This window comes from Pagrus pagrus, assembly GCF_965226575.1.
Source record: "Pagrus pagrus genome assembly, chromosome: 11".
Taxonomy (NCBI): Eukaryota; Metazoa; Chordata; class Actinopteri; order Spariformes; family Sparidae; genus Pagrus; species Pagrus pagrus.
The window spans coordinates 3,680,673-3,706,263 of record NC_140195.1 but is presented as its reverse complement, the minus strand read 5'-3'; the positions used below and the strand labels follow the sequence as shown (position 1 = coordinate 3,706,263).

At 40.3% G+C, this 25,591-nt stretch overlaps 2 protein-coding genes across 2 annotated transcripts in view; both read left to right on the top strand.

Moving 5' to 3' along the window:
- The window catches only part of LOC311265182 (interferon-inducible GTPase 5-like), a 202,907-nt gene that overhangs the window by 53,015 nt on the left and 124,301 nt on the right, over positions 1 to 25,591 (top strand). The window lies entirely within an intron of this gene.
- LOC311265186 (uncharacterized protein) lies at positions 12,679 to 19,286 on the top strand. The gene is made up of 7 exons (XM_084366579.1): positions 12,679 to 12,734; positions 13,478 to 13,798; positions 14,173 to 14,271; positions 14,428 to 14,526; positions 14,642 to 14,679; positions 17,881 to 18,053; positions 19,203 to 19,286. Exons 1-6 carry the CDS (start codon positions 12,695 to 12,697, stop codon positions 17,992 to 17,994), a joined length of 711 nt encoding a protein of 236 aa, XP_084222705.1. The 5' UTR covers positions 12,679 to 12,694; the 3' UTR covers positions 17,995 to 18,053; positions 19,203 to 19,286.

The following is a 25,591-nucleotide window of genomic DNA, read 5'->3' as shown; positions in this document are numbered from 1 at the left end:
TTAATTTTATGAATAACTAACTAAATAAAGGATTACTTCAAATGCAGAACTAAAGCTTTAAGTTACTTGTTACAATAAAAAAAGTAATCTGAGTACTCTAACAGATTACTTTGTAACAAGTTACCCCAAACACTGGTGTGGTATATAGATATTTCTTCCCCAAATCTACATAGTGCACCTTTAATTCAACCACATCCCTTCAATTATGTGTAATCTGAAAATAATTGTTAGTTTGAGTTTCTTAATCTGATCTAATCTGATTAACTTCCTTATACTTACTTATTTATTTGCCTTTATCTATTTTTGTCTTTATTCTGCCATTATTGTGACTTTTGTATTTTTTTCCTCTGTTAATTATATTACACATTGAACTGGTGTGACTTCTCTGGAAGCAGGAATATCTTCTGTAAGGAAGAGTGTGAAGAAAAAGACATTTCAAAATTGTATAAAAGTACATTTAGTGATGAAAACAAAGAAATTGATTTACACTAAAAAATAAGCTTTTACATTTTTTTTTTTATAAAGTTTTAAAAGCAAGGCCATCACGAGTCGACTGGAAGACATTTACAGGACCAATCAGAAGGATTTCTGACTTCTGAGACATCCTGCACTTAAACAAACGAATGCATTGCTTCTGTTTGGGTTCATCTAATTTGGTGAGGCTGAATGAAATATGTGCACTGTGTTTAACAAAGAACCCAAAGTTGCTGAAAAAAGTCCAAATGGACGTGTCCTATTTCAATCGACTCATCATTGTGAAAGAAACCAATAGTGCACAAATCTTTCTTCTCCTGCCGACAGTTCATCAGTTATTAGTCAGTGTAAAAAGTTTAATGACTGACCACCAGGTGGTGCCATTGAACACACGCTTTAATGTGCTGAGCATCTCTTTGCATGAGTTTATGAGATAATCATGCAGATGTGTGACTCTCGTAGAGGGCCATTCAAAAAAATGTTGCATGAGAAAGATTGGATCTCAGTGACTAAACATGTTGATTAAACATGTTATCACCACCATGTGACATCACATGATCACAGTTGATCAAACTGAACGAAAGTTAAGGAAATTAGTTTTGCTTTGAATCTTTAAAAATGTAAACACATTGCTGTTTGACTGAGTTTGAACTGAGCAGCTCCCAGTTTGCCTCCGTGGATGTGATCATTATTGTCAGACTTCAGTGTTTTACAGGAAGATGGTAACTATTGATTTTTCCTCTTTTCAACAGCTCTCCTCGATGGAAACACTTGTTCAGCAGAAACAGAAGTCCAGTCCGTTACAGGAAGATCATCTGTGAGGCAGAATGTGAAGAAAAAAGACATCCTCATCGATGCAGCTGATGACAGCGCTCAGAGAGGCAGACAGGCATTGAATATAAAAGAGATGTGAAACCTCCAGTTCTGTATGTGAGCATCACTAACCTGAGTTAGTCTGACTCGGGGCGGCACACATCAAACTATCTCAGGACTTTGAGATCAGAGTTGAATATTGTGAGAGTCTGTGAATTAACTGTTCACTGACAGCTGCTCAAATAACCAAATATATTAAAGAGGAGAATAAGATCCTCAGAACACTGTTTGAAGCTAGAAAGGTGACAGGGTCCGCCACATATCAACAAAGTAAAACGGTATGAAATTGTGAAATTGTGTTGTCCTCAAAGTTTTTTTCTTTCTTTAGTTTTTTGTAACATTTCATAATGAAGCAGGAAGTGTAAAGCATTTTTTCCCCCTGCTGCTCATTGTGTTTGTCATGTGTCACAGCTCCAGTCACGTCAAATCCTGTCTGTCCTTTCTCAGCAACAGTCCCGTCAGCCTCCACGCCGACCCCAACGCAGAGCCTGAGCTCCACTCCTCGAACATCCACACCTTCGTCAGCATCAGCTGCAGGTAAGTCACATGAAAAATTTCTGATAAACTGTCTGAGAGAACGTTCTTTTTTGATGTCACGTTTTTTCTTTTTATGCATTTATTTTCCTTTGTTTATGTTTTTATATATGTAGTTGATGCTACTGTTAGTTGCTACCTGGAGGTCAGTTATACAGACTCCCATATACATTTTACATAGAACCTTATCTCTTTATTATTGTCTTTTTGAGACTTAATCTTGTGCTGCTACTTGTTTCCCTCTGTACTGCTGTGTTACCTGCAAATTTCTCCCAAGGGGAACAATAAAGGAACATCTTTTATCTTTATCCTAAGTGTAAAACAAACTTGTTCTGATGCTCAAACGATCACAGGTGTGCCGCTGTATGTTCGTCTGACTCTGGTCGCCATCATCATGGTGTCATTGCGTTAACATGACTGGCGTCTGAGCAAATTTGGGACATTGAGCAACATTAGTGTTTGTGTAACCAGCTGTATTAATACAAACCAACCCCCTCTTCAACCGAGTGTCTGAGGTAGATGGTGAATGGACTTATATTTCTGCCAACTGTTCATCAGGAGCAATTAAGGGTCATTACTTCATCTTACGGCAGAGGAAACATATTTTTTTGCAGTGGCAAAGTAGAGAGAAGATTTTAGACATGACCATGACTTTTAACTTTTGATCAGTCTATGTTGAGTAACATGCTGCCTTTTAAAAGTAAAAGTCATCATGCCAGTTTTTGATCGTATCTCAACCTACATCCTTCCGTTTTTTTTTTTTTGAGGAGGAAGTCCTGAATGTTTCAGTGTGAGAGAGGAAGGAAAAGGTGATGCACATATTCAACTCGTTGTTGAATCTTAGTTTAATTGCAATTTACACAAACCAGAAAACATACTGAAATGATGCTTATGTGACAAAACAGGCGAGTTTTATTTTTATAAAATGTTTTTTACAGTGTGACTGAAAATATTGTAATGCCAAAAAGTACGTTTAAAACCTACATGTTAACCTGTTTCTCCTGCAGGGGAAAAATAAATAATATATAGGTTTTAAAAGTATTTTTCAAAATTAATTTCAACCTATGAACGTAAAGACAAAAAAAGATGTTGACGTTGAATTGTTCATCCTCTTGTCAGGCTGTGTGTTAGTAAAGAAAAATTCTTGAAACAAGTTGATTTTTATTGGAAACAGGTTGAACTGACATTTAATACTTGTTTTAACAATAAAAGACACATGCCACTGAAAAACTGACAAAAATGACTCAGAGGAAAGAGATTTTCTTGAAGTGTGGATATGCTGTAGTCTTTCTTTACTGTAAGTTACGACCAAGCCTTGAATTTGACTGTCGATAAAGAGAGTTGCGTGTGTTGTTCGGAGGAGGGACTCCATCATTTAAAAGATGTTCCCTGTTCTTCTCTTCTACCAGAGAAGAAGAAGAAGAGAGACAGTCTGAAACCATCAGAGCGTCAAACATGAAAGTCCGTCCGATGTTGATCTGCTTCATCTTCATCCTCTGTGAGTAACTCTGTTGATATATTTTATCATCTTCTGTGTTTATTATGTAATTTTTCTTTAGTTTGTCAGAAATACTGACCGATATAAGAAGTGACAAACGAGAGTCCACCGTTCTGTTCAACTGTAAAACAAAACAGTCTGTCTCTGTCTCACTTGTTGGTTTCTGTGGTTTAACATGATCTGTTAAATCTGGTATGAGTCAGTTTAAAAGTTAGTTCTTTACAAGTAGGTATCTCCTCAAAATCTAAAGAAAAAAACAAATGATTGTTTTTCTGTACTTGTTTTATTATTGCATTTTGTTTTACTGTTACATCATTAATTTAGCAGGAACTTAGAGAAATAGAGAAGTTGATGCTGAGATGATGCTTTTGTTAACTTGCAGTTTTCTAAACCACTGTGGTTCCCACCTTAGAGCTGAAGAGAGAAAACTATTTTTTTCATTTTTTTCAATTTCATTTTCATATGAGAAATGGGAATTCCAATTTTTAGCTTTTTCAGGATCTTTAACTTCATCTTGAGTCTTTCTCTGCAGAAGATTTGTTCGATTGTCTGCTGACAAAATAAAATGGAACAAAGTGTTTGAACTGAGCAGCTCCCAGTTTGACTCTGTGGATCTGTTCATTATCATCAAACATAAGTATGTTACAGGAAGATAGTAACTATTGACTGTTCATCTTTTCAACAGCTCTGCAGGATGGAAACACTGGACTCACCAATGCAGAAATGATTACAGGAAAGGAAGGAGGAAACATCACACACGAGTGTTACTTCAGCGTTTCTTTGTTTGGAAGCAGGAAGATCTTCTGTAAGGACGGATGTGAAGAAAAAGACATTCTTGTTGAAACAACTGATGACAGAGCTCAGAGAGGCAGATACAGCATCGAATGGAAAGAAGCAGATGGTATATTATCTTCTTCAGTTCTGAATGTGAGCATCACAAACCTGATCAAGTCTGACTCGGGGCACTACAGATGTAGATTGGTCAGAGACTTGTCGCCAGATTCAAACGAGGACTTTGAGATCAGAGTTGAAGATGGTGAGTTTCTACTGAGAGTCTATGAATTAACTGTTCACTGTTGGCTGCTGCTGATTCAAATAAACCAACATGTTTAATCAATTTTTTTTTTTTAGCTGCAAATTTTCTAATGAAATCTCCTTCATTCATCTGTGAAATACCTCATAAACTCAAACTGTCTCACTGCAGTTAAATATTGTTGCAGCAGACACATTAATTTCCAGCATTTAGCTGAATGATTATAAACACATGGGCTGGTTTGCAGAGAATTATTGAGTAACATCAGATTGTTTTATTGTGACTTCCATATTTCACAGCTCTGATCACAAAACCAACCCAGACTCTCCCTCCTCATCCACCATCTGTCCCATCAGCCTCCACACTGACCCCATCAGCCTCCAAAACGACCCCATCAGCATCCACACCGACACCATCAGCCTCCACACCGACACCATCAGCATCCACACCGACACCATCAGCCTCCACACCGACACCATCAGCCTCCACACCGACACCATCAGCACCATCAGCTGCAGGTAAAAGCTTTACATTTGGTTGATGTTACTTTTGGTTTCCGCATGAATGGACCCTCAGGTCTCACATGGACCTGGAGGTCAGTTGTGAAGACTCCCAGATGCATTTTATAATGAACCAAAGTGTTTAACATAATTGTACTGTGCTGCTCAAACAAACACAGGTGTGCCGCTGTATGTTCGTCTGACTCTGGTCATCATCATCATCATATCATCAGCAGCTGTGCTGATATTCTGCAGGAAGAGGGCCAGTAAAGCTGAAGGTGAGGCTACAGAAACACAAAACATTTGTCACAAAACAAATTATTTTACCTGAATGAAATGAGCTGTATGTGTTTTTAACAGTGGATCTAAGCTTTGCAACTGGATGTTTTTCAGATCCTCCTGTGTCAGCAGAGTATGTTAATGTGACTGTGGTGAGTCTGAGTAAATTTGGGACATTGAGCATCAATAGTGTTTGTGAAACCAGCTGATATTAATACAAACCAAACCCCTCTTCTCCTCCTGCAGGCCAACCCAGTGTACGAGGGGCTCCACGAGGGGTTTTAAGCCCCGTCAGTTTCTTTTTGATCATATCTCAATCATATCTTTTGTTGTTTGAGGAGGAAGTCCTGAATGTTTCAGTGTGAGAGAGGGAGGAAAGGTGATGCACATATTCAACTCGATATCAAATCATAGATTTGGAGATAAAGCCCCGTGAACAGTTTACATGAAGCAGCACATCTGCTGAAATGATGCATGTGACAAAACAGGCCAGTTTTATTTTGTGTTTAGATAAGATGAGACAATAAATCCTTCAGTGGGGAAATTCAAGTGTTACAACAGCTTAATAGTCGTAGACGGAGGGAAAAGAAGAACAGTGAGTTATAGACAGAAATGTAAAGATAAAGTGTATTATAATAATAAGACTATATACACTATTTTCCTTTTTACTTACAGATTTAAAAAATGGTTTTACAGTTTGATTTAAATAAAGTAACACCAAACAGCACTTTTAAATCCTACGTGTTTACCTGTTTTTCCAGCAGGGGAGACAAAGTAAATATAAAGGTTTTATAAGTTGTTGTTTTAAAATAGGCCTATTTACCCTGTGAATTGTAAAGACAGAAATATGTTGATGTTGAAAAGTTCATCCTCTTGTAAGAATACAGAATAAAACAAATGTTTTCCAAAAGAAGGAAACATTAAAACATCAGCCTGTGTGGTCATCCTGTTTTATTCTACTGGAGCACAAAAACTAACTACAACAGAATTCAAGTAGATTTTTATTGGAGACAGGTTAAACTGGCAGAGGGTATCCCCTCCAGTGGTCATGTGAGTCCATTCCCATTCATGTTTTTGTGGATTCCCACACTGATGACAGCTTCATTGACTCCGCCCTGGTTGAACAGACCTCGTCCCCACTGAAACCCTCGATACCCCCAAGACGGTGAACGCCCTACATGGGCAGCGTTTGGCCACCATTACCCATCGCACCGTACCCATCACCTTAATCATCTCTGGGAATCATCATGAGTGTCTCCAGCTATTCATCATCCCCTCACCCTCTTCCCCAGTCATACTGGGTCTACCCTGGTTACGGCCTCACAACCCCCACATTGACTGGACTGCAGCCTCCATTTCCAGCTGGAGCACCTTTTGCCACTCCCACTGTCTCCACTCTGCCGTTGCATCAGTCAAGATATCAGCCTCCATCCCTCCTAAACCCCCAGATGTGTCTCTAGTGCCACCATGATCTAGCTTCAGTGTTCTGTAAAGACTTGCCATGTCTCTGCCACCTCACCGCCCTTATGACTGCAATCGATCTCCTCCCTGGTGCTCCTCTCCCATCCAGTCGCCTGTACAACCCGTCACGCCCTGAGAGAGAGTCGATGGAGGAATACATCAACAACTCTCTGGCCACTGGCTTGATCAGGTCCTCTTCATTTCCCTTTGGGGCTAGCTTCTTCTTCGTGGGTAAGAAGGATGGGACCTTTCGCCCCTGTATCGATTACCGAGGCCTAAACGACATCAGGGTGAAGAACAAACATATTGATATTCTCCAGGACCCTAGACGAGCAAATCGAGCAGGTGAGGTTGGTGCTCCAGAGACTCCTTGAAAACAAACTGTATATCAGACCTGAGAAGTGTTGGTTCCGCTCATCTGAAGTCAGCTTCCTGGGATTTGTGATGGCTCAGGGGAGACTTTTGGCAGTGGTCTTGGCTCTCCAGGAGTGGCGACACTGGCTGGAGGGTATCATGGAGCCCTTCCTCATTTGGACAGACCACGAGAACCTCTCTTACCTGCGCTCTGTCAGAAGACTCAACTCCCGCCAGGCTCGCTGGTCCCTATTCCTTAGCCGCTTTACCTACACCCTTTCTTACTGTCCTGGCTCCAGAAATGGAAAGCCAGATGCCCTCTCTCGCCTCTTCTTCTCTGACGCACCTCCTGCTGACCCGAGCCCATCGTACCCATTCCCTGGATCATTGGAGCCGCTACCTGGGAGATTAAGACCATTGTGCAGGAGGCCCAACGCAGTCACCCTGTCCCATTCGTCCATGGTCCCATATAGCTATCGATTTTGTTACTGGTCTTCTGCTCTCTGATGGACACATCGTTATTCTCACCATTGTGGATCACTTCTCCAAGATGGTTCACTACATTGCCCTGGTCAAGCTACCATCCACATCCCATGGTCTCCCTGCTGACATCGTTTCAGATCGCAGTCCCCAGTTCACATCTTAGGGCTTTTTGTAAGGCGTATCGTGCCACCTCCAGTTTCACTTCGGGTTATCATCAGCAGTCTATGGACAGACTGAGAGAGCCAACCAGGACCCGGAGACCACCCTTCGCTGCATCACAGCCCGTAATCCTACATCCTGATCGTCCTTCCTCCCTTGGGTCGAGTATTCCCACAATTCACTTACCAAGTCAGCCACAGGAATGAGCCCGTTCATGGCTGCTTACAGCCTCCCACCCGGGATCTCCCTCTTCAGGTGGGGTCCCGCAAGCTGGCTTCACGCTTTCTTGGTCCATTTGAGGTGGATAAGATCATTAACCCCACTACCTGTACATCCTACATTTCATGTCTCGCAGCTCAAGCCTGTTTCCTCAGCAAGTCCAGAATAGAGCGCAGCAGTAGCTGGTTTTGCTGCCCCCTGTAGTTTATGAGCTGCCTTTCAATCCTGGCTCCTACAAATGACACCTTTTAAAGAAAAAAGACACTCAGTAATGAACAAATATAATGATGAAGACAGAGATTTTCAGACTGTAGACATACTGTAGTGTACCTGTTTTATTTTTGTACAAACATATGACATGAAGTGTCGCTTTAAGCTCCAACCAAGTCTTATATTTGACTCTGTAGAGGACAAAGAGACTAATGAAGAGGGGAGGAGAGTCGAGTGTGTGTTGTTTGGAGGACAGACCCGTCATAAACAAGTTCCTGGTTTACCAGAGAGGAAGAAGAGAAACAGTCTGAAACCATCAGAGCCTCGAACATGAAAGTCTGTCAGATGTTGATCTGCATCTACATCCTCTGTGAGTACACTCTATTTATATATTTTATCATCATTTGTGTTTATTATGTTTTTCTTAATTTTCTGTAGTTTGTCAGTTAGTTTTGTTGAACAGTTGAACAGCGGACTCTGTTTTGTCACTTCTCATATCAGCCAGTATTTCTGTCTGTCTGCCGCCTAATTTGTTGGTTTCTGTGGTTAAACATGACGTTCAGTCTGGTATCAGTCACATTAAAAGTTAATTCTTTAAAAGTAGTAATCTCCTCGAAATCTAAAGAGATACTCTTTTGTTTTAGCCCTACAATCTGCATTCAACGATTATTCTTCTGTGCTTGTTTTATTGTTACTTTTTGTTGTATTTGTGTGACTGTTACAGAAGTACGGTTATTTTTTTGATTCAGTCTGCCTGCTGACATTCGTCAAGCTTTATAACACAGGAAACTACCTATCTACTTTACCAGAAAGAAACCGCAGTGACAACTTTGAGAAATAGAAAAGTCGATGCTTCTTGCTTTTGTTAACTGTGGTTCCCACCATAGAGCTGAAGACAGAAAGCAATTATTTTTCATTATTCAATTTCAATCATCTCCAGCAGAAGAGCTGCAGCAGTGAACTGCTGTTAGCAGCCTGAGAGACAAACTGAGAGCAACACACCCAAAATAATTAACTATTTCATTTTCATATGAGAAATGGGAATTCCACTTTTTAGGCTTTTCAGGATCTTTAACTTCATCTCGAGTCTTTCTCTGCAGAAGGTTTGCTCAATTATTCACAAATTCAAGTGGTTAAGTAAAAAATTTGTAAATCTCCATTGAGTATACACATTTGGATCAATTAAAATGATCAGTTATTAGTAACAGGGATCTGAGTGGATCAATGAAAAGCAGAAACAAAAGAAAAAGTCAGAGACGCAGCTGAGCAGGTTTTATGTTGACTTGAAGACAACAACAAGTTGCCTGTTACTTCTCTTTGTCTGGAAGCAGGAAGATCTTCTTTCTGAGAGGAAGATGCAGCATCGAATATGAAGCCTGTCCTCTAGCCGATGTATTATCTCTTTCAGTTCTGTATGTGAGCATCACTAACCTGACAAAGTCTGACTCGGGGGGCTACGCATCTGGAATGGACACAGATTTGCTCCAAGATGACTACTATGGGACCACAGTTGGATATGGTGAGTTTCTGCTGAGAGTCTTTTAATTAAGTGTTAACTGACAGCTGCTCAAACAACCAAGTATGTTTAGTTTGATAACTTTATTTGTAGCAGCAAATTTTCACCATTATTAACACTTATAAGTTTTCCTTCATTCATCTGTAGAATATTCGGACTACAGTGTGGAAGAAGAAGTGGGCCCAAACGTGAACTTTGAGTTCACAGGTGAATTTGGTGAGTTTCTGCTGAGAGTCTTTGAAATAATTGTTCACTGACAGATGCTCAGATAAACTAACCTGTTTAGCCTGGTGGTTTTATTTATAGCTGCTTTCATTCATCTGCAAAATATTTGATGAACTCAAACTGTCTCACTGCAGTTGATTTGGATATTGTTGCACCAAACACAGTGATGACCTGCATTTAGCTCTGGATTTGTTTTGTGTCTTTACAATCCAACAATCTATATTTCTTTTTTTGTTTCTGTTTTTTATTTGGTGTTTCACGGCTCCATTAATGTTGAAACCAACCCGGACTCTCCCACCTCTTCCAACATCAGTCCCATCAGCCTCCACGCCAACACCGACACAATCAGCCTCCACACCAACACCGACACCAACACCAACACAATCAGCCTCCACACCAACACCAACACCATCAGCTGCAGGTAAGAGTTCCTGATGAACTGTCTGAAAGAAAGATGTAATGGTTTTCAGATCTTTCTGCTTGATTTATTTTTCTTTGTTTTTGTAGTTTTACATTTAGTTGATGTTACTTTAGGTTTCAACATGAATGGACCCTCAGGTCTCACATGGACCTGGAGGTCAGTTGTGCAGAATCCCAGATACATTTTATTATGAAACAAAGTGTTTAACGTAATTGTACTGTGCTGCTCAAACAAACACAGGTGTGCCGCTGTATGTTTGTCTGACTCTGGTCGTCATCATCATCGTATCATCAGCAGCTGTGCTGATATTCTGCAGGAAGAGGGCCAGTAAAGCTGAAGGTGAGGCTACAGAAACACAAAACATTTGTCACAAAACAAATTATTTTACCTGAATGAAATGAGCTGGATGTGTTTTTAACAGTGGATCTAATCTTCTCAACTGGATGTTTTTCAGATCCTCCTGTGGAAGCTGAGCTTTTTAATGTGACTGAGGTGAGTCTATGTAAATTTGGGACATTGAGCATCATTAGTGTTTGTGAAACCAGCTGATATTAATACAAACCAAACCCCTCTTCTCCTCCTGCAGGCCAACCCAGTGTGCGAGGGGCTCCATGAGGGATGAGGGAAGCCCCGTCAGTTTCTTTTTGATCATATCTCAATCATATCTTGTGTTTTTTGAGGAGGAAGTCCTGAATGTTTCAGTGTAAGAGAGGGAGGAAAGGTGATGCACATATTCAACTAAATATTAAATCATAGATTTGGAGATAAAGTCATAGACGGAGGGAAAAGAAGAACAGTGACTGAGTTATAGATAGAAATGTAAAAATAAAGTGTATAATAATAAGACTATATACACTATTTTCCTTTTTTACTTACAGATTTAAAAAATGGTTTTACAGTGTGATTTAAAGGATAACTACCGTTTTTTACAACCTGGACCTTATTTCTAGCAAAATATATGATCATTTACTCACCCAGATAACTTTAGTGTCATTTGAAGTCGTTCGGACGAAATTAGATCCAGTGTAGCGCTGATATATCCATATAATGCGAGTGACGGGGCAGCGACACACAGCCTCTATATAACACATTATCTGCCACGAAACTAGTTCATTTCACCAATATTTTGTTACGATACGCTAGTGCTATTCCCCTCTGAGTCCGGGCTCGTCTGTTGTCAACATCCGGGGTCAAACTAGCAGTAGCAGCTACAGGTAAACAAGCCGGGCTGTCGCGGGTGCACGCGCAGCTCAGAGACGACATCTTCCAGGTCAGAGGTAGTAGGTCAACCTACAGACCCCGGATGTTGACAACAGACGAGCTCGGACTCAGAGGGGAATAGCACTAGCATATCGTAACAAAACATTGGTGAAATGAACTAGTTTCGTGGCAGATAATGCGTTATATAGAGGCTGTGTGTCGGTGCCCCGTCACGTGCATTATATGGATATACCGGCGCTACACTGGATCTAATTTCGTCCGAACGACGCCAAATGACACCAAAGTTATCTGGGTGAGTAAATGATCATATATTTTGCTAGAAATAAGGTCCAGGTTGTAAAAAACGGTAGTTATCCTTTAAGTAACACCAAACAGCACTTTTAAATCCTACATATTTACCTGTTTTTCCAGCAGGGGAGACAAAGTAAATATAAAGGTTTTATAAGTTGTTGTTTTAAAATAGGCCTATTTACCCTGTGAATTGTAAAGCTGAGACAGAAATATGTTTATGTTGAAAAGTTCATCCTTCTCTATTCCTACAGAATAAAACAAATGTTTTCCAAAAGAAGGAAACATTAAAACATCAGCCTGTGTGGTCATCCTGTTTTATTCTACTGGAGCACAAAAAACTAACTACAATAGAATTCAAGTAGATTTTTATTGGAAACGGGTCAAACTGGCAGATTTTCCACTTGTTTTTTAAAATTTGTTCATTTTTTGATGTTTTAAATTAAAATGAACTAACATCATCAACAGAAGAAACAACAGTGTTGATGTTACATCAAATACTTCTATGTATTGTGTTGCAGAGATGTCTACTGAAGTTAGCATGCTCCCGTCTCCTAACAACCACCTTGTACCGGCAAGGTGAAGGGGCTGCCACATGCACGGCGCCCAACGAGCAGCGTAAGGGGTCAGGTGTCTTACTCAAGGGCGCCTCGGCAATGCCCAAGATGTGAACTAGCATTCTCTACTACTAGTCTACATCATGCTTTTTTGGTCCGGATGGGACTTGAACCAGCCACCTTTGAGTTTCCAAGCTAAGTCCTGACAGACTGAGCTCACCCTGTAAGCTCCAACCAAGCCTTATATTTGACTCTGTAGAGGACAAAGAGACTAATGAAGAGGGGAGGAGAGTTGAGTGTGTGTTGTTTGGAGGACGGACTCTTCATAAACAAGTTCCTGGTTTACCAGAGAAGAAGAGAAACAGTCTGAAACCACCAGAGCCTCAAACATGAAAGTCTGTCAGATGTTGATCTGCATCTACATCCTCTGTGAGTACACTCTATTTATATATTTTATCATCTTCTGTGTTTATTATGTCATTTTTCTTTAGTTTCTGTAGTTTGTCAGTTTTGTTGAACAGTTTAACAGCAGACTCTGTTTTGTCACTTCTCCTATCGTCCAGTATTTCTGTCTGTCTCCGCCTAATTTGTTGGTGTCTGTGGTTGAACATGACGTTCAGTCTGGTATCAGTCACATTAAAGTAAGTTTTTTACAAGTAGTTATCTCCTCAAATTCCATAGACAAACTTTTGTTTTAGCCCGACAATCTGCATTCAACGATTGTTTGTCTGTACTTGTTTTATTGTGGCTTTTTGTTACATTTGTGTGACTGTTACATAATTTATTTCGCAGCAACTTAGAAAAATAGAGAAGTTGATGTCTCTTGCTCTTGTTAACTTAGAGTTTCCTCAACCACTGTGGTTCCCGTCTGAGTGATGACGACAGAAATCAATTATTTTTCACTGTGCTATTTCAATCTACTCCAGTAGAGGAGCTGCAGCAGTGAACTGCTGTTAGCAGCCTGAGAGACAAACTGAGAACAACACACCCAAAATAATTAACAATTTAAATTTAAAAAATGTTCAAAATGGGAATTCCACTTTTTTAGCTTTTTTTAGGCTCTTTAACTTCATCTTGAGTCTTTCTCTGCAGAAGATTTGTTCAATTGTTCACAAATTCAAATGCTGCATTGAGTAAACACATTTTTTCAACTTTTTTCAACTTTTCAACAGCTCTGCAGGATGGAAACACTGGACTCATCAATGCAGAAATTATTACAGTAAAGGAAGGAGGAAAGATCACACATAGCTGCCTCTTCTCTTTCTCTGGAAGCAGGAAAATCTTCTGTAAGGACGGATGTGGAGAAAAAGACATTCTTGTTGAAACAACTGGTGACAGAGCTCAGAGAGGCAGATACAGCATCGAATATAGAAAAGGTCTAATCTCTTCAGGTCTGTATGTGAGCATCACTAACCTGATCAAGTCTGACTCAGGGCGCTACAGATGTAGAATGGACGGACCTTCGTCTCGAGTTGAGGACTTTGAGATCCGAGGTGAGTTTCTGCAGAGTCTTTGAGTTAACTGTTCACCGACAGCTGCTCAAATAAACTAACATGTTTAGTCTAATAGTTTTATTTATAGCTGCATATTTTCATTAACACTTATAAGTTTTCCTTCATTCATCTGTAAAATATTTGATGAACTCAAACTGTCTCACTGCAGTTGATTTGGATATTGTTGCACCAAACACAGTGATGACCTGCATTTAGCTCTGGAATAAAATTACACTCAGTGATTTTAATGAAAAGTCATCGTAAGGATTTGTTTTGTGTCTTTACAATCCAACAAAATCTATATTTTTGGGGGGTTTTCACGGCTCCATTAATGTTGAAACCAACTCGGACTCTCCCACCTCCTCCAACATCAGTCCCATCAGTCTCCACACCGACACCATCAGTCTCCACACCAACACCATCAGTCTCCACACCGACACCATCAGTCTCCACACCGACACCATCAGCTGCAGGTAACAGTTTTATATTTAGTTGATGTTACTTTTGGTTTCCACATAAATGGACCCTCAGGTCTCACATGGACCTGGAGGTCAGCTATGCAGACTCCCAGGTACATTTTATTATGAAGTGTTTAACGTAATTGTACTGTGCTGCTCAAACAAACACAGGTGTGCTGCTGTATGTTCGTCTGACTCTGGTCGTCGTCATCATCGTATCATCAGCAGCTGTGCTGATATTCTGCAGGAAGAGGGCCAGTAAAGCTGAAGGTGAGGCTACAGAAACACAAAACATTTGTCACAAAACAAATTATTTTACCTGAATGAAATGAGCTGGATGTGTTTTTAACAGTGGATCTAATCTTCTCAACTGGATGTTTTTCAGATCCTCCTGTGGAAGCAGAGTATGTTAATGTGACTGAGGTGAGTCTGAGTAAATTTGGGACATTGATCATCATTAGTGTTTGTGAAACCAGCTGATATTAATACAAACCAAACCCCTCTTCTCCTCCTGCAGGCCAACCCAGTGTACGAGGGGCTCCATGAGGGATGAGGGAAGCCCCATCAGTTTCTTTTTGATCATATCTCAATCATATCTTTTGTTGTTTGAGGAGGAAGTCCTGAATGCTTCAGTGTGAGAGAGGGAGGAAAGGTGATGCATGTATTCAACTCGATATCAAATCATAGATTTGGAGATAAAGCCCCGTGAACAGTTTACATGAAGCAGCACATCTGCTGAAATGATGATTATGTGACAAAACAGGCCAGTTTTATTTTGTGTTTAGATAAGATGAGACTTAATAAATCCTTCAGTGGGGAAATTCAAGTGTTACAACAGCTTAATAGTCATAGACGGAGGGAAAAGAAGAACAGTGACTGAGTTGTAGATAGAAATGTAAAGATAAAATGTATAATAATAATAATGACTATATACACTATTTTCCTTTTTACTTACAGATATTTAAAAAATTGATTGACATTGTGATTTAAATACTGTAACACCAAACAGCACTTTTAAAACTTACATGTTTACCTGTTTTTCCAGCAGGGGAGACAAGGTAAATATAAAGGTTTTATAAGTTGTTGTTTTTTATATATAGGCCTATTTACCCTGTCAATTGTAAAGCTGAGACAAAAATATGTTGATGTTGAAAAGTTCATCCTATTGTAAAAATGCAGAATAAAAAAAGGTTTTCCAAAAGAAGGAAACATTAAAACATCAGCCTGTGTGGTCATCCTGTTTTATTCTACTGGAGCACAAAAACTAACTACAACAGAATTCAAGTAGATTTTTATTGGAAACAGGTCAAACTGGCAGATTTTCCACTTATTTTTTGAAGTTAGTTCAATTTAGTTTGAAACATCAAAAAATGAACTAACATCATCAACAGAAGAAACAACAGTGTTGATGTTCGAGCTCCCCCTGCTGCCCTGGAGGAACCAATGCAGGTGGGAAGAACTTGTTTGACTCCAGAGGAACGTCAATGCCATGTTACAAACCAACTGTGCATCTACTGGGGTCAGCCCAGACACTACCTCGACTTCTGGTTGTGTCGAGGCTTTGCCAAAAAGACCGATTGCTAGTTAAAGAGGGCACATCGGTTAGCCAGACTTCCTCCAGTACACTCTCTCTTGTCAGTATTAATCTTCCGGCCTCCCTCCAGAAGTCACGTGAGGCAATTCCCATTCATGGTTTTGTGGATTCCGGCGCTGACGACAGCTTCATTGACTCCGCCCCGGTTGAACAGACGTCATCCCCATTGAAACCCTCGATACCCCCAAGACAGTGAACGCCCTAGATGGGCGGCGTTTGGCCACCATTACCCATCGCACCATATCGATCACTTTAATCATCTCTGGCAGTCATCGTGAGTGTCTCCAGCTATTCGTCATCCCCTCACCCTCGTCCCCAGTCGTACTGGGTCTCCCCTGGTTACGGCTTCACAACCCCAACATTGACTGGACTACAGCCTCCATTTCCAGCTGGAGCACCTTTTGCCAGTCTGGCTGTCTCCACTCTGCTGCTACATCAGTCAAGGTATCAGCTTCAATCCACCTGACAATGCAATCGATCTGCTCCCCGATGCGCTGCTCCCATCCAGTCGCCTGTACAACCCGTCAAGCCCTGAGAGAGAGTCGATGGAGGAATACATCAACAACTCCCTGGCCACTGGCTTAATCAGGTCCCCCTTGTCTCCCTTCGGGGCTGGCCACCCGTAAGCAGTTACAATGATTCGTGGGATTTGCCAGCTTCTACCAGAGATTCATCCGTGACTACAGCTGAGTCGCAGCCCCCCTCACCCAACTGACTTCCACCGCCTCACCTTTCACCTGGTCTCCCAGAGCTGACGCAGCCTTCCAAAAGCTGAATGGATTATTCACTCACATCCCGTCCTTCAGTATCCCGACCCGGCTCGTCAGGTTCTGGTGGAGGTGGACGCCTGGGAATCCGGCATGGGGGCCATACTCTCCTCTGACCCTGAGCCCATTGTGCCCCTTCCCTGGATCATTGGAGACGCTACCTGGGAGATTGAGACCATTGTGCAGGAGGCCCAACGCAGTCACCCTGACACTGGTAGAGGTCCACTTAATCGCCTATTCGTGCCGGAGGAGGTCTGCTGTCAGGTGTTGCAGTGGGGCCATTCGTCCCGCTTCACCTTTCACCCTGGAGCCCAGCGGATGCTGCTGTTTCTTCGCCAGCTTTTCTGGTGGCTAAGCCAGTCCAAGGACGTGAGTGAGTTTGTGTTGTGTGTGGCCTGGAGCATCGTCCTCCCGCTGGTCTCCTCAGACCCCTGCCTGTTCCCAGTTGTCCCTGGTCCCATATAGCTATCGATTTTGTTACCGGTCTTCTGCTCTCTGATGGACACACCGTTAATCTCACCATTGTGGATTGCTTCTCCAAGATGGTTCGGTACATTCCCCTGGTCAAACTCCCATCCACATCCCACGGTCTCCCTGCTGACATTGTTTTGGATCGCGGTCCCCAATTCACATCTCAGGTCTGAGAGGCTTTTTGTAAGGCATTTGCCGCCGCCTACAGTGTCACTTCGGGTTATCATCCGCAGTCTATGGACAGACTGTGAGAGCCAACCATGACCAGGAGACCGCCGTTCGCTGCATCACAGTCCGTAATCCCCCATCCTGGTCGTCCTTCCTCCCTTGGGTGGATTATTCCCACAATTCACCGTTCATGGCCGCTTACAGCCTCCCACCCGTGATCTCCCTCTTCAGGTGGGGTCCCGCAAACTGGCTTCACGCTTTCTTTGTCCATTTGAGGTGGATAAGATCATCAACCCCACTGCTGTCCGTCTCAAGCGGCCCACATCCCTACCTGTGCATCCCACGTTTCATGTCTCGCAGCTCAAGCCTGTTTCCTCAGCAAGTCCAGAATAGAGCGCAGCAGTAGCCGGTTTTGCTGCCCCCTGTAGTTTATGAGCTGCCTTTTACTTCTGGCTCCTACAACTGATGCCTTTTAAAGACACTCAATGATGAACAAATATGATGATGAAGACAGATATTCTCAGAGTGTAGACATACTGTAGTGTACCTATTTTATTTTTGTACAAACGTATGACATGAAGTGTTGCTTTAAGTTCCAACCAAGCCTTATATTTGACTCTGTAGAGGACAAAGAGACTAATGAAGAGGGGAGGAGAGTTGAGTGTGTGTTGTTTGGAGGACGGACTCATCATAAACAAGTTCCTGGTTTACCAGAGAGGAAGAAGAGAAACAGTCTGAAACCACCAGAGCCTCAAACATGAAAGTCCATCAGATGTTGATCTGCATCTTCATCCTCTGTGAGTATACTCTACAGTATTTATATATTTTACCATCTTTTGTGTTTATTATGTAATTTTTCTTAAGTTTCTGTAGTTTGTCAGTCAGTTTTGTTGAATAGTTGAACACGGACTCTGTTTTGTCTCTTCTCCTATAGACCAGTATTTCTCTATGACTTTCATAGTCTGGTATGAGTCACATTAAAAGTTAGTTCTTTACAAGTAGTTATCTCCTCGAAATCTTAAGACAAAGTCTTTTTTTTTTAGCCCGACAATCTGCATTCAACGATTGTTCGTCTGTGCTTTTTTTATCGTTGCTTTTTGTTGTATTTGTGCGACTGTTACAGAAGTACAGTTATTTTTCTGCTTCAGCCTGCCTGCTGACACAGGTCAAACTTTTTACCACAGGAAACCTCACTTCTATAGCAGAAAGAAACCACAGTGACAACTCAGACAAATAGAGAAGCTGATGCTTCTTGCTTTTATTAACTTTGGTTCCCACCTAAGAGCTGAAGAGAGAAAACTATTATTTTTCATTATTGTATTTTGATCATCTCCAGCAGAAGAGCTGCAGCAGTGAACTGCTGTTAGCAGCCTGAGAGACAAACTGAGAGCAACACACCCAAAATAATTAACAATTTCATTTTCATATGAGAAATGGGAATTCCACTTTTTAGGCTTTTCAGGATCTTTAACTTCATCTTGGGTCTTTCTCTGAAGAAGGTTTGCTCAATTGTTCACAAATTCAAGTGGTTAAGTAAAAATATGTAAAGCTGCATTGAGTATACAAATTTGGATCAATTAAAATGATCAATTATTAGTAACAGGGATCTGATTGTATCAATGAAAAACAGTAACAACAAAAAAGTCAGAGACGCAGCTGAGCAGGTTTTTTGTTGACTTGAAGACAACAACAAGTCTTAAATGGCACATTTACAGTTTTTGTGATTGGTGTGAAAAGTATAACATGAGCTGCTCTCAGTAACAGCTTATGTGTCTCTGACACTGATCATTTAAGGAAAAACTAATCAGCTGAACTGAACACAAAGTCAGACTGAGTGACTGAAGATTGAGCAGCTCCCAGTTTGACTCTGTGGATCTGTTCATTATCATCAAACTTAAGTATGTTACAGGAAGATAGTAACTATTGACTGTTCATCTTTTCAACAGCTCTGCAGGATGGAAACACTGGACTCATCAATGCAGAAATTATTACAGGAGAGGAAGGAGGAAACATCACACATGAGTGTTCCTTCTTTTTCTTTGGAAACAGGAAGATCTTCTGTAAGGAAGAATGTGAAGAAAAAGACATTCTTGTTGAAACAACTGGTGACGGAGCTCAGAGAGGCAGGTACGGCATCGAAAATGTAAAAAAAGCCTATCCTCTAGCCGATTCATTCTCTCCTTCAGTTCTGTATGTGAGCATCACTAACCTGACCAAGTCCGACTCGGGGCGCTACAGATGTGGATTGGGCAGAAAGTTGTTTCCAGAATCAAACATGGAGTTTGAGATCAGAGTTGAAGATGGTGAGTTTCTGCAGAGTCTTTGAGTTAACTGTTCACTGACAGCTGCTCAGATAAACTAACATGTTTAATCTAATAGTTTAATTATAGCTGCATATTTTCATCACTATTAACATTTATAAGTTTTCCTTTCTTTCATCTGTAAAATACCTCATAAACTCAAACTGTCTCACTGCAGTTGATTTGAATATTGTTGCACCAAACACAGTGATGACCTGCATTTAGCTCTGGAATAAAAATATACTCAGTGATTTTAATGAAAAGTCATCATCAGGATTTGTTTTGTGTCTTTAAAATCCAACAAAATCTATGTTTTGTTTTTGTTTTTTTGGGGGTTTTCACGGCTCCATTAATGTTGAAACCAACCCGGACTCTCCCACCTCCTCCAACATCAGTCCCATCAGCCTCCACACCGACACCGACACCGACACCATCAGCTGCAGGTAAAAGTCACCTGAAAAGTTCCTGATGAACTGTCTGAAAGAAAGATGAAATGGTTTTCATATTTTTCTGCTTGTTTTTATTTTTCTTTGTTTTTGTAGTTTATATTTAGTCAGTGTTACTTTACGTTTCCACATGAATGGACCCTCAGGTCTCACATGGACCTGGAGGTCAGTTGTGCAGACTCCCAGATACATTTTATTATGAACCAAAGTCTTTAACATAATTGTACTGTGCTGCTCAAACAAACACAGGTGTGCTGCTGTATGTTCGTCTGACTCTGGTCGTCATCATCATCGTATCATCAGCAGCTGTGCTGATATTCTGCAGGAAGAGGGCCAGTAAAGCTGAAGGTGAGGCTACAGAAACACAAAACAAATGATTTTACCTGAATGAAATGAGCTGGATGTGTTTTTAACAGTGGATCTAATCTTCTCAACTGGATGTTTTTCAGATCCTCCTGCGGAAGCAGAGTATGTTAATGTGACTGAGGTGAGTCTGAGTAAATTTGGGACATTGAGCATCATTAGTGTTTGTGAAACCAGCTGATATTAATACAAACCAAACCCCTCTTCTCCTCCTGCAGGCCGACCCAGTGTACGAGGAGATCAGAGAGGACAGACAGAGCAGATCTCCTCCTGTAGAAATATCTGCAGTTTATGATTTACCCTGCAGCCAGTTCTCAGAACACAGTGTGTAAAAACTGTGGTAGGCGGACCGGCAGACATCTCTGCTTGGACAACTGCGCATCATCTCAAGCTCAATCTTCACAAAACTGAACTCCTCTTCATCCCGGGGAAAGACTGCCCTCACATGGACGCTGCAGTGCGCCTCGTTTTCAATCTTTCTCCCATGTGACCCCCCTCCTCTGTGACCTCCACTTGCTTCCTGTTGCAGCCCAGATCCGATTCAAGACGATGGTACTGGCATACATAGCATGACTAAGTGTAAATGTGAATGTAAACATACAAGCTTCTGTTGTTTTGATTAGGAAGTCCTGAATGTTTAGTGTGAAAGAGGAAGGAAACACTGATGCACATATTTTAAATACTTGCTTTTATATGATGTCACCCTTTTAGATCAGAATCAGAAATACTTAATTATCCCCTAGGGGAAATTGTTTAAAAACTGATTTGTCATCAGTCTATCTTTTTTATACCTTTTACTGTGCTTTAGTGTATTTATCTGTTCTAAATTCTTCTTATGTAATGTTGCCTTCTTATTGTCCTTTATTGATTTTATTCTTATATTTATCTCCTTTTTTTGTTTCTTTCCTTTTCTGTGATTTTGCTGGTTAAATCACTTTTATTGCTGTTAAATACTCATGTTGACATTGTGTTTTCATATTTTCTGTTCTGTCTTGTTTGTTTTTAATTCACCTCAGACGAGGCTTCCTTGTGTTTGGCTTGAGTGTTGGGTGTTTATTCTGTGATACTGTCTTCCTGAGTTTCCTGCTTTTTCTTGTTAAAGCACTTTAACTCTGTTTTTAAAGGTGCTTATAAATAAAGTTCATTTATATGTAATTATTTTCAACTCAATATTAAATCATAGACTTGGAGATAAAGCCCTGTGCTGAAATTATGCTTATGTGACAAAACGGGCAAGTTTTCTTTTTTATTTATAATATTAAAAAAAATGGTTTTACAGTGTCACCTCTTTTTTTCCAGCAGGGGAGACAAAGTAAATATATAGATTTTAAACGTATTTTTAAATATAAGCGTTTTTACCCTGTGAATTATAGCTGAGACAAAATATGTTGATTTTAAGTTCATGCTCTTGTAAAAATACAGAATAAAAAAATAAGTTTTCCAAAAGAAGGAGACATTAAAACATCAGCCTGTGTGGTCGTCCTGTTTTATTCTACTGGAGCACAAAAAACTAACTACAACAGAATTTTTACTTTCTCACCAGTGATTTGTTCTGAGGCATCTCCCTTCCTGAGCCCGACTATCAGATGCCATCACTTGCTCTTTTGTCCTAAATCTATGGAAGAGTGTCAGGAGGAAGTTTTTTTATTTTCATTATGTACTTCAAGTCGCAATGTCAAGAATAAAGTCGACATTTCAAGATTAAAGTCGACCTTTTGAAACGACATCTAACAACAAAATGCCTTGTGTAGACGAATGGGGGAGGTGAGGGAGACTCTACTGCACATGGCCCGCTTGACCAGGAAGTAAACACTGAAGCCAGAAAACTTTTTGGGCGTATGCGCTAGGCGATCAGTTCTCATTGGTGATTTGAATGGATTACATTATAGGTAAACACACCGAGGGGGAAGAAGAGGAGGAGGAGGTGGATGAAGGTGACGGAATAAAAGCTGCATAGAATCAATATGTGAAATCTCTAATGTAGAGAAGAAGACTTTGGAAGATGGTGTGCCATTTCTACTCGAGCAGAGTCTTATATTTATCACGTTGTCTGGTGTTGTGCTTCTTTAACGTTGTTCCTATTTCATCAACTTAAACATAGGAAGCTTTGCTGCTTTTTTTATTGCCAAAATAATCTTTCAAGATTTCACAAATACAAGAATTTAAATATACGACTCTGCTGTGAAAACCAACAATGAAGTGATCCTACGAACAAGTAGTGGTGGGGCAGGTCAAGAAATGTTTTTTCTGGTGATCAATTTTCTAAGTCTGATTTAATTTATTTTCTCTCCTTTTGTTTATGACTTTAGAAATGTTGGGGAAAAAAAGTTTTGCCAAGATAATCTTTTTTTTTCCATGAGTGAAAACATTTGCATGTTTTTTTTTGCACAGAAATTTTTTGTGATTATTTGTTTTTACTTAAAAACTTGCTTAAAAAGATTATCCTGGCAAAAACTTTTTTCCCCCCACCAGTTCTAAAGTCATGAACACAGCAGAGAAAACTACATTTCCATACATGAACTTTTTTTTTTCATGTGTGGAACTTTTTTTAATCAGAAAAAAAACTTACAAACTTAGTTTACACATGAATCTTTCTAAATCCCCCCAGAAAAAATTCTGTCTGAAACTAAGAAGAAAAAAAAAGATTTTCAGGAGAAACCTTTTTTTTTTTTTCATACGTGAAACCATGAATGCTTTTAAATCGTATGTAGAACATTGGGTTGTGGTGCGCTTCAGCCTCTTGAAGTCTCCTGAAAAACCGATCTCGAGTCATGAACACGGGAGAAAAAGCAATTCAGATCAGACTTAGAAAACAGATTACTTTTTCTTCACTTGACCCTCAGGGCTTCCACAGCAGCTAAAGGGGTAATTTGTAAGAAACGGCCAGAAAGATAATCGGCTATCAGATTTAAGAAATATTGCCATGTAAACTCAGATAGTGTGATGGAAGATGTTGCGACACTAAACAGCTCTTGGATTGAAATGTTTTTAATTTAAACAGTAAGGATGTTTTGTTTCGATGAGCACACAAATGTATGTGCTTCATAACTGCAGTGAGATATTGTACTAATTCTTTATTTTATGAAATAAAAGTGGTGAATCTAGTCAGAACAATACTGATTCCATATTCATAACATAAAGACATAAACAACATCTGATTGAAGTGAAAGAATGAAGCAGAACAGAAGCTGTAATTCACATATTTTTAATGAAAATTAACTTGACATGAATTGGACATTGGCAGTTTAAACAGTTAACGGTCTTTATCTTTTACAAAATATTTGTATAAATACTTATATACTACAGGAGAGAAAACTATTTATATCAGACAGAAGGTGGTTGACCAGAAAAAAGAGGACATTTTTCTGTCACTCTGTTTCACACATGAAAAACAAAATTACTTAAAAAAAAAAAAAAAAAAAAACTTATTATAAAAAACTTATTAAAACTCATTATTTTTTTAATTCTCTAATTTTGTATTCTACTGGGAATAAAAGAAATGCTCTTATTTTACTCATCACATGAGTGGAACTGAGTTTTTTTCATAAAGAAAAAAAAACAACCTTTTTTCTAAAGTATTTCTAAAAGAAAATTGTTTATTTATTTATTTATTTTTTACCTGGTTTTGCACATAAATGTTTCCCAGGAGCGCAGCAGAGGGGGCCGGACTCTTTGGTAACTAACTGATCCAGTAATCACACTCAATGGTAGAAATCCAAGATTAAATCAATAAGCATTAAAGAATGAATAGCCTACTGTTCATGTTTCACCAAATATGATTTTAGTTTTCATGTAGTTTGTGTGTGAAATCGCTGCAGAGGACACAAATGTGCTGTCAGGTGCACACCACGCACAGGAGACAGTGCACACCTGGAGACAGGTTTTTTCAATATCTTCCAGGTCTTTGGACCGATTGACTCGAAATCACCCCTCAAACGTGGTCCTACACTGGCTGAACGAGACACAGCAGTCCCCATTGGATTCCGGTGGAATTTGTATTTTTCAGGAATATTTGAAAGAAAAGCCACCATTTTTCATGATGAAATCGGGGTTGGGCTAAGGCTGGGGCTAGGGTTAGTGTTGCGTGTGGCCATGACATCACTCACTCACTCACTCACTCACTCAGTCATCACTGTGCTGTGCCTTAACCCCCATGTCTTTCCTTCCTCATCAGACAGGCACACTCAGGCTGACACACCTGCAGCAGATCCAAAATTGTTACAGCCCAATTACCAGCCTGCTGTATAAGCCAGCAAGTTCAGTTGCTTTGGAGACACAGACCCAGCAACACTTTAGTCCCACAGCATGATTTGTTAAATACCTTTTTCTTTCAGTAATCCTTAACTTAGTTGTTATTTTATTTTGGCCTGGAGATGGCCAGCAGTCCTACTTTTCCGTTTAGTTTTTAGTTTAGAATCTGGTTTTGTCGGACAGGGAGGGAGTGGGGCCAGCTTCGACGTCCCTATAAGGGGTGGCCTGGTTCCCCCTCCGTTTTGCTGAGTTTGGCTGGCATCTCCAGGTCCCTTTTGGTTTGCTGACGTCTTCATTTGGTAAAGTATTTATATTGCATTTCAGTTACGGTTTCATTAAAGAATGTTTATTTCCTTGGGGGGAAAGTTGCTCAATAAAACCTGTTAAAATGTTCTCCAATTTGAGCCACTGATTAATTTATTTAATTGTTTTGAGGCTGTAACAGCGAGAATTAGGGTTCCCCTTGGTCGATTGACTCGAAATTGATCACGAATGTCGTCCGATGCTGGCTGAAAGACAGCCCAGCAGTTTTCATTGGATTTTAGTGGAATTTGTATTTTTGGTGAATATTTTAGTGAAAGGGAGCCATTTTTCATGAAAACCTCGGCCGATTTTTTCAATAGCTTCCAGGTCTTTGGACCGATTGACTCGAAATTTCCCCCAGACGTGGTCCTATACTGGCTGAACGAGACACAGCAGTCCCCATTGGATTCGGGTGGAGTTTGTATTTTTGGTGAATATTTTAGTGAAAGGGAGCCATTTTTCATGAAAACCTCGGCCGATTTTTTCAATAGCTTCCAGGTCTTTGGACCGATTGACTCGAAATTTCTCCCAGACTTGGTCCTATACTGGCTGAACGAGACACAGCAGTCCCCATTGGATTCGGGTGGAATTTGTATTTTTGGTGAATATTTTAATTAAAAGCTGCCATTTTTCATGAAAACCTCGGCCGATTTTTTCAATAGCTTCCAGTTC